At 26.5% G+C, this 10,088-nt stretch overlaps 2 protein-coding genes across 5 annotated transcripts in view; one reads left to right on the forward strand and one right to left on the reverse strand.

The window, feature by feature from the left end:
* Positions 1-6,131, reverse strand: part of LOC106679756 (probable ATP-dependent helicase PF08_0048) — a 9,683-nt gene extending 3,552 nt beyond the window's left edge. The window contains exons 1-6 of one of the 2 annotated variants that reach the window (XM_067051402.1): positions 6,038-6,131; positions 3,887-5,282; positions 3,486-3,554; positions 2,792-2,978; positions 1,787-1,905; positions 848-989 (exon numbers count right to left, since the gene is read on the reverse strand). In XM_067051402.1, coding sequence (XP_066907503.1) covers positions 848-989; positions 1,787-1,905; positions 2,792-2,978; positions 3,486-3,554; positions 3,887-5,269 — 1,900 coding nt within the window. In that variant the 5' untranslated portion in view covers positions 5,270-5,282; positions 6,038-6,131. Of the gene's footprint in view, positions 1-847; positions 990-1,786; positions 1,906-2,791; positions 2,979-3,485; positions 3,555-3,886; positions 5,283-5,400; positions 5,643-6,037 lie in introns of those variants that run through there. The other variant, XM_067051401.1, reaches the window with a different exon arrangement.
* A 536-nt stretch (positions 6,132-6,667) lies between these two features.
* LOC106679762 (uncharacterized) overlaps positions 6,668-10,088 on the forward strand; it is an 8,500-nt gene continuing 5,079 nt past the window's right edge. The window contains exons 1-4 of one of the 3 annotated variants that reach the window (XM_067051404.1): positions 6,668-6,815; positions 8,216-8,364; positions 8,452-8,587; positions 8,659-8,773. In XM_067051404.1, coding sequence (XP_066907505.1) covers positions 8,328-8,364; positions 8,452-8,587; positions 8,659-8,773 — 288 coding nt within the window. In that variant the 5' untranslated portion in view covers positions 6,668-6,815; positions 8,216-8,327. Of the gene's footprint in view, positions 6,816-8,151; positions 8,365-8,451; positions 8,588-8,658; positions 8,774-10,088 lie in introns of those variants that run through there. The other 2 variants (XM_014419092.3, XM_014419093.3) reach the window with 2 other exon arrangements.

Raw genomic sequence — 10,088 nt, forward strand, 5'->3', positions numbered from 1 at the left:
ATATACTAATAATAATCTATTAAATAATTCAGTAATTCAATATCATTTTAGATTTATGGACAACATAGTAGACAATGAATATAAAAAAAAAAGTAATAACTTTTAAATTAAGGCATGTTCAGCTTGTCTTGTCTAAACAGTTATGGACTTTCTACCATTTTTTAAGTCATGGGGTGCAAGTGGTTTTAGAACCTTAATAGTATACTTTTGGAGAAATGAAAGAAAATATTTTTCCAATCATCCTCATTAGGCATTATTGTGAAGCAGTATTACACAATCTATTGATAAAACTTCAGCAGGATTATTTAATGTACATAATGGTCAGTTTATTTAATATGTTCCTGTGGTTTATAGCAAATTTATGTATCACTGAAGAACAGAGATTTACTTATTAGAATTCAACCTTTAAGTCCAACATCTTAAGCTAGATTTTTTTTTTTTTCCACTCAATACTTAAAAAAAAAATGAATCGCTACATACATGTAAAAGATATAGACCAAGTTTAGAAAGGTAATTATAACAGCAGCAAGAAATAACTTTCCACTGGCTACAATACAACATTCTCCTTTAGACTTGGTCTAATCCTATATTGAAGATGTTGAGCTATGAATTAGAATTTATTTTAATATCTTAATGCTTTTACAAAGTAGATGAAATTGGGGATAAAGGTCATCATACTTAAAATTAATAAGTCTTCTAACGAATCGAAAGAATACAAAAATAAAATTAAAGAAAAATAATAAATCACTTAATGGATTATATCCCAAAATAAAAACTATATAAATAAGGCACAATGCAAAGATAAACTTAAAAAATTATTAAAATTTATGAGGAACTTTGATTTTACCTTCAGTTTCATTAGGTGAATTTACAATGACTAAGCATTTAAAACATAGCCATTCATTAGATACAGGTACTTTGATGATCGGTGAATGGCAATCAACATGAAATCGATCTCCACAATGAGTACAGCAATGTAGAATACCTCTCTAAAAAAAATAAATATTTAAATGTTATTAACATAAAGCTTGTTATAAATTTTAAGTTTTAAAATAAAAATATAGGTGCCCAACTTATTTGGGATGAAGTGCTTGCTGTCCATTAATAAACAAAAACTTATTGTTTTATGTTGATATAATAATTTTATGTCAATATAATTATTATTTTTATTTTCAAAAAGAGTAAAATTTTTCTTATGATCTTTTAAATATAGGAATGTTTAGAAGAGAGGTTTAAATATACATTATTGAACATAGAAGGGTTATTTAATCAAGATTCCTGTATTTAAAAAATTTCTTACTTTATTTATTTTTTTGTTGTGTGGACTAATTCCAAGAAATACGTAGTATTTGTATCGATGATAAGCAATAAAAACCTTTTAACTCCATTTAAATAAATTTTATAGTAGAAAAAATATGTATATAAAAATTTAGTTCCATTAGTTTTTACTATATAAAACAAGCCTGATTGTTGATTCACAAGAGATATCATGTACTTTCAAGTCATAGACTTGTAGTAGGCTTCAAATCATAGTGGTTTTCATTTCATAGATAGATGTAACTAACAAAACCTTTTATTTATTTAATATTAAAATCCTAATATAAAGAAATAAAAAATATTTTTTATTACAGGTATTTATATATTTACATACTTTTTAAAATTTATTATCTAATTTTCATAAAGTTTTTGCTTTTTTACTTGAATTTTATTCTAGACTTATGAATTTGAAGATTTGATTAAAATAATAATATTGAGATAAAATATTAAAGCAAAATACATAACTTACATCTTCTTGATGTGCCATTAAGTTGCATACTGTGCAGGTAGGGGAAGTAGCCTCAGTTCTACAACCAACACAGTACCAGTCTTTACCAATCATTGTTTTTAAAGCACAGCTTTGATGCCCTGAAACATAAATTATTTAATATAAATAAATAAAAAATGAGCAACTTTATTTAAACTAAATTTAAATTTAGATAAGTTAAGAGAACTAAATAACATGTGAATCACATTATTAAAAACTAATTTATAAAACACAGACAGATCTATTTGTATATGAAATAACATCATAGCTTAACAAATTTTAGAAGACCAGCAATGCAAAATGTTCCAGACTACCTGGACATTTCCTCAGAAAGTTTACCCCAACCCTAAAGGTCAAGAAATCGAACCTCCCCAAAAAAGAAAAAATAATATAATGAATTAAAGAAAGTATTTGATATAGGTTCAATTAAATACAAAAATTACATCATTTTGGTAGTTATGTGAGACGTGTCTTATTTTAGTTTCTTGGATTTTAAGGGAAATGAGTGAATTACCATTCTATACATTAGAACAATATTCATTGACAATGTCCACATAAAATGCATAATTTTTATTTTTAATTGTCCGAATTCCCCCCAGAATCTTGAAGACTTCTCTCAACTTTGGAATTTGGACAAATATGGACCTTTGGTGATATTCTGAACCCATATACGAAAAGGTCAAAAAATTCTGTTGTCCACCATGTAAATAGTTGACACAATGAGATAATGATATGACTAAGGTTATCCTTCAAATGTTGACAATATTGATAACAGATTGTTAACCTACTATAACCAGATTGAGGAGATCAAGATTTATTATGAGGCTTTGCCACAAAATAGATATCGACCCCCACAGACCAATTTCAAGCTGGTACCAATACTGACTTGATACTAAGGTGTCGTCCTAATTCTATTTTAAATTATATTAGAATTTTTATTTTCAAGACCAAATGAAAATAGAATGTTAATAAAATATAATTAATTACCTTGATTAGCACATGTACTGCAGAAAATCATTGGATCAAATTTCACTTTAGAAATATAACAGTTGCATTCACAGCACATACTTGTATTACCTGGGAACATTACACGTTTGGCAAAAATACCAGATAAACATCCCACTCCATCCTTTTTCCTTTTCTTTCGGCGTTTATCCTCTTTTTTGTCATTATCCTAAAAGAATAAGCATAAGTAATCCAACATACACAGAAGAGATTGAAGTTTTTTAAATTATTCACAAAATAAATTTACCAATAATTTAAAAAAATATGATCTATGTTACAAAAGATAAAATAATAAAATAGATAAAGAGAAATTTATAGAAAGTAGGTATAGATTATTACAAAAAAAGCTAAAATTAAATTATAAGTACAATATGTGGGTAACATCATTTAAAAAAACAATGAAAAATTTGTAGGTTAAAGTGAAGAAGAATTTGTAAATCAAATACAAAATAAAAAACTTGATCATTAAAAATAAAAATTTGTTTCATTATATGACCTATAGTTTTTAAAAAATTATGATTACCCAAATATCAAAAATTTTGAAAAAAAAAAACTAATTATTTATTAAAAATATAAATAAATATATGTATTAAAAACACTATTTTTATTTTAAGTTTTGGACCTTTATGCAATTATAATTTTTTTCTAAATAAAGATAGTGCAGTATGGTACTTACAGAGGTAGACTCCCGAGTTTTTCTTTTTAAGGATGGAAAATAATATTCAGATGCATCATATTTTGTCCTCTGAAAATAAAGTTAATTTAGAACTATACATGTAGGGAAAGGATAAATAGTCATAAAGATTATCAGGACTGGTGATTAATAAAAATAATAATAATGATAAAGAGCCAATACAACTTTTTTATCCAAGAAAGTAATTCGTAACATAAATAGTTTTTTTCTTTTTAACTCAAAATAATTAATGATATAAAAAAATTTTAGAAGTATTAATTATAGTATAATCATAAATATCCAATAATGAAATTTAATTATGTCAAAACTAAAGTGAGAAATAATAACAGCAAGAAAACAAAATAGAATCAACAAGTAATTATAATAAGAAAACAAAATAATACCTTTTTTCTTTGAACTCTTTCAACTACAGGTGGAAATGATTTGTCTTTATTTTTCAATTTATAGACTGAAGTTCCATTTTTTTGATCATTTGAATTTGAATCCATTTTACATGAAGAATTTTTCTGTTTTGAATTATTAGTATCTTCACTGCTTATTTCACATTCATCTTGTGAGCTTGATGGCTTAGAGTTTAATTTTTCTACCTTTGCATCTTTACTTGAACCAATTACATTACTGGGAAGGTTTCTTTCCAAATTAGTTGTTTCAGCATCACTGATACTTAATGAAAACGAATCATCAGAACTTTCATTACTCAGTCTTTCTTCACTAGCTAAGTTAGAAGTTTTTTCTACAGGGCTCTTATCATTATCATTTTTATCACAAGGTTCAGAATCCATTACTTGTGAACTACTCGATTCTGCTTCAACTAACTCTTCTAATGGCCTGAATTGCAATTCTCCAACTAACTTCTTTGTTGAACAGTGGTTTTCTTCATTAGAAATTGAACCATTTTCAGAAGAGTTCATTATGCAGTCTTCAAAATGCTCTGAGTCCGGATCTACTTTTATAATTATAGGATTAGAAGAGTTTTCATCAATGATAGTGTTTTTTTGTTTGCAATCATTACTGTATATCACATCAATGCTAGTTAAATTGTCTAACCCTTTCATATCAGTAACTATGTCTGAATGATTCACTTCTTCCAAATCAGATAATTCCTTATTCGATTCTAGAATATTATTGTTTTGAAGAATATAATTAGAAGTATTCATGTTTTCCATGGCCTTGTCTTTTAACCGTTTGATTTCATGTTTATAAGTTTTTACTTTTTTAACTTTGTCAAATTTTAAATCTACTTCTTCACCTTCAAACAGTGGAGTATCAGGTGGTTTAGGACCAAGAAAATAGTTACCATTATCAAGTTGTAGAAGACTTTCATGTTTCAGTTCACGCTGAAGTAAATTGTGAATAGTTTCTTGACTTATGTTATAATCTTTCATGGATAATAAATGTTCTTCAAGAATTTTACATGGCACACCCATATTTAAGTAATCAGGTTCTTGGACTACCAGTTCAGATATAGCTTTAGTAAGTATTGTTCCAGGCAATTCTGATCCCATAGTCTTTTTCATGTAATATGAATATTTTTTCCACTTCAAGGCATTGCGATAACTTATATTCCCCTTATAAGTTACACGAATCACTCTTCCTTCCTTCAATAATGACTGCAGAAGAGATTCACACGTTGATAAACTTAAATCATACAAACGATGTAAATGTCTATAAATTCTAACAAGATTCGGACGATTTTTTCTGGCGCTTATAATGTCAATAGTATCTAAAACTAAGTCACATAGACTTCTTTTAGGCATTTGCAACATAGGTACGGTGTTACTGAAATCAAAAACTGTATAAGTAAATTTCAACTAAACAACACATTTTTGGCAAAATAAAAAATGTTAGCGCTACTGCTTTTAAAATGAAAATCAACTTTCAAAAGTCGTTTAACAACCTTATGCGATAAGTGATAAAACTCAATTTTATCAACACGAAACATGCAGATATTTATGTTATTACATCACTGATTGTCACTACAAACTTCTGGCGTAAAAAAAAATCACTCAAGAAATACACCATTAATAAAAAATCACAAAATACTTCAGACGTTACCTGCCCCTGAACGAGCCCGTAAGGAGAATGGCCCGAAAATGGCTTCTAGCTGCGTCTAGGAATCAACTCCCTTCGCACTTGAGAATTTCATATTTTTTTTAAATAATACTTTTAGGTCAGAATTAAATATAAAATATGCATGAACGATCAATAAAATATAAGCCAAGGAATGTTTTGAATGGGTCATATAAAAAAACAAAAACAACGGCATTTTAGTTGTAAAGTAGTTTGTGGATACAATTATTTTGTATTTAACTATTAAATTTTATTATGTTTCGAAGTTATTTTTGAAGTTTATAAGAATTAATTTCCATTTTCTACCTTCAGACAAGATTTTAAACAATTAGAGGCTAACAATAAACGAACAAATTGATTTAAGTTAAGCATGTTTATAGGTTCACCGTATTTATTGTTATTAAATGAGCTTGAATGATGATTTACCAATTAAAACAACAAAGTACATCAGATTAATTACTTACTGATCATCTTTTAACGATAAAAGAATTATTCTATCAATGATTGCGGAATTAGCGAACAAGTTTCATTCCTGCAACTGAAGTTAATGAATTACTCATTCTTTCTTCTTTAAAAAAATAAAAAACTTTTAATTAACATGTTAAAACGCCAAATTATTCTTATGTTACTTGATTAATCTTTGTAGATAGTAAAAAGTCAAACATAGCGTAAAAAACGTGCATAAATATTTTATTCCAAAATACCACTGAGTATTTCGGTATTCTAGTTAGTTCGTATTTGTTGAAGTTAATTGAAAATGACTTCTTGGGTGAATTAAAAAAAAAAAAACTTTTATTAATTTAAAAGAAATGTTCTTTTTCGTTGCGCATTTAGTTATATTTCATAAGGAATTCACGTGAAAATTGTATCAAACTAATTCACTTGGAGAAAGGATTCAATATATTTATATATTTCCAAATTTAAGGGCTTCGATAATTTTATTAATAAATCGTAAATTAAAAAGTTATTGGGTCAGCTGAGGTCAGGGGCTAATTGATCTGAAATAATTTAACGATTTCAGGTTTAGGTTTAGTTGAATTAACCTTAGATTTATTTGTTTATTTAATTTTTTTTAGCAGATAAATTCTTTAATTTTTGACAGAGTTAATTTTGTTCTCTTTAGAAAGACAGAAAATGTATTTAGGTTCATACCATATTTTAGCTGAAATTAATTGAAACAAACATAAACTGGTGTTGATTGAATTCAAAACTTCTATTGGACAACTTTCTCATTCCCAAAAGGTTTTAATGAATATTATGTTAATTCTTTTACCTGGTTCATGAAAACGTTGTTTAGGTTTTTGTTTTGAATATAAAATAGCATAGTATTGCCCAATCAATATTAATTATTGATGGAAATCTTACTTTCAACACATAACTTTATGTTTAAAATTAACTTTCTTACTGAAGGATTGATTCATGTTATTTTTTTTTTATCCAATCTTGACATTACTGAAAATTTGATATTTCTTTTTTGTATACTTATGGGGACTAAACTCGAAGTAGTCAATGCTTCTTCCTATATTATCATACTTATTTATATATATATTCATTTTCCATTATTTCCTGAGACCATTAGCAATTTAAATAACGAATAGTTATACCTGCTTCAATTGATTGACCATTAAAAAAATAAAATAAATCATGGCTATCTTATGCACAATACTAATGTTACAAAGGCTCAGTGAAACATTTTCTTTATTTCTTATCCTTCATTTCCTTCTTATTTTAAAGAATATTTAACACACCACCAAATTTTCAATTACTTTCAGAAATTTTCCTAGCCTTAACTTAGGTGTCACATTTTACATTTAAAAAAAGTAGTGGCAAATATAAAACATAAGGTTATTAGAATTTTAATTTCAGGTTTCTAAAAAATATTGACCATCAATTACTCTAATTTTGTAACAAGTGTTTTATTCTTTTTACCATGTTTTTATTACATCTTAAGTTTTTATAGTTTCATAATAATCCAAGATAATTAAACACCTCTACATGTTCATAAGTATTAATCTTAAAATAAGCATATAATTGTTTTGGGTTTTTCAACATTAGTTTGAATACTTATTTAAATTTATGATTGTGCTTAATTAACATCTATTTATACAGTACTTAATTTAGTTGCTGTCACATCCAAAACCCAACAATCCTAATGGGTATTCTACAGCAAGAATAACGAAAATTTCCGACTTTTCGAGGGTTATATTTTCAAAGCCGAGTTAAATAATCTTGGGAAATATTCTCCAAGAGAATTACCAGAGGAAAAAAATAAAACTATCAACGTTTCAAAGAAATTACCAATTCAAACATGAAGTAGGTTTTAACCATGAAACTTTCACCGAATTAACTGATTTTTCTGATTCTATGAAATATGATAAAACAGCATTCAATAAAATTAATCATTTTTTGTTTAATCCTTCAACTTAGATAAAGCACGAAAGCCATTAGTAATTTCATAAAAAGAATCAATAGGTTAATGTTATATTATTATGATAAGGTAACTTTGAAGAAATAGAACTATATTTAAAATGAAATCTGTATCTTCCCTATGTTAATTACTTTGAGTGGAATGTTGGATACACTAAAGTGTTTAAACCAAATTTAGGTAATTTTGAAAATAATGATATCTATATATTATACAGGCTGTGGTAAAATAGGCGCCTTTTTACTTTTGTTTATGATGGTCGAGACTGAGTGAAGTTGAACTTTAAAGTTCCTATTTTCATTTCCCGCCATTTGCTAAAAAAAATAATTATGGACATCAGATTATCAGATGCAGAATCTTCAAAATGTAAGGATAAGTATTAAATAAATAATCGAAGTATTTCTGTCATATTCTAGTTCATGCATATAGTTTTTTTGTTTTTTGTTTATGTAGCTAAACTAGATAAGGTGATAGATGCTATTAATCAAAACATTTCTGCTCAAAATGATACTATGGAGGAGTGTGTTAGTATGTTGAGTCAATCATTTTCCAGCAAAAATGATGTATTATTACCAGAAGAAAATCACAAGTATTTTTCTTGAATTATATTATGTTTTATTAGTAAATGTATTTATACATCAAGATAAATATGGTTTTCAGAGATTTAAAAAATCTATTGGAGATTCTCTGCAGATTACCATCTATGTGTTTTCAGTTTACCAATAACTTTAACACTCTAGGCTCAATGGATACTGCCGCTATAATTCAGAAATATGTAAGATTTATTTTTTATCTAATCACTTTTAATGTATCATGAATCTGTTTTAGTTACAATTAATTTTTATTTAGGACATATATACATGCCCTTTTCAATAACTGGACTAATAACCCATTTTACAGTGTTCAACAATAGTTTATGATTTATTTATGTATATTCAGATTCAGCTTATATATTTAGATTCAGCTCTTTAGACCACCTGAAACTTGAATTGGTGTTGAAAAGTTTGAGATGGGTGCCGAATCTATGCACGGAACAAAATTGAACCATTCTTTGACTGGATGATAACTGAGGATGAAAAGTACTTACTTATGAAATCATCGTAAGGAAAAGGCTATATTGTGGATCCAGAAACTGAAAAGTTTCTGCATAAATTCATTTTTTTTTTTATTTAAATTTTTGCAAGGTAAAATATTAAAAAACAGTGAAGATTTCAGATAAACTCTGGTTCAATTTTTTGCCTTTAGGGATTAGGCATTTTTAAAATAGGATATACAAAGTGCCATCATTTTGGCAGAAAGTCATTAATTATGGTGATAATTATATTAGTCTATACATTTTATTCAAAGTATAAAAATATTATTTGGTTCCCTTCTAGAAGCAGAGGAACCTTTCCGGTAGATCTGATGTAAAGTATGATAATAGGTTTTTACTAGGATGATGATCAGTGATCTTTCCTATCTGGAATTAAATGTTATTTTAAAATGAATATTCTTTTGTATTTTTTTTTTTATTTCTTTTTTAACTTCTCAATATGCTTATTGAAAAAAAAAGTAATATCTGCCAAATATAAAATTATACCACCTCTGCAATTATTATAAATCAGTTAAGATAAAAGAGTCTAAAAAAAAAATTATGAAAGGAATAATGGATTGAGTAATTTTTTTTTTCAATAACCAGCAAAATAATATAAGAGGTAGTTGAGTAAGTTAACAACTCAATTGATAGTCATGAAATGAGACTATAGTAAAAAAAAAAAAAAAAAAAAATAGTAATGTAGTAATTAAAATAATAGATAATCTTCTTAATGAGTGAAAGTACTTATAGACTCATTAGAATAGATTCTTATACAGAAAACCAACAAAATTATTAAACATAAACAGAAATATATTCATAAATTTACAAAAACCAAACTACTTGCAACTAACCAAACAGTATCCTAAGTATGTAGCATTATCAACTGAATTAAAACCTCTGACTGATAATTAACAATAAAAATGGTCCAATTGAATCTAAATTTTCAAAACCAGCACTTAATTAATTAAATAGTTACACAGAATTATATGAAAAACCCATTGGAATGAAAAGTTAT

Source organism: Halyomorpha halys, unplaced genomic scaffold (assembly GCF_000696795.3).
Source record: "Halyomorpha halys isolate HHAL.00 unplaced genomic scaffold, Hhal_1.1 Scaffold217.1, whole genome shotgun sequence".
NCBI classification, from domain to species: Eukaryota; Metazoa; Arthropoda; class Insecta; order Hemiptera; family Pentatomidae; genus Halyomorpha; species Halyomorpha halys.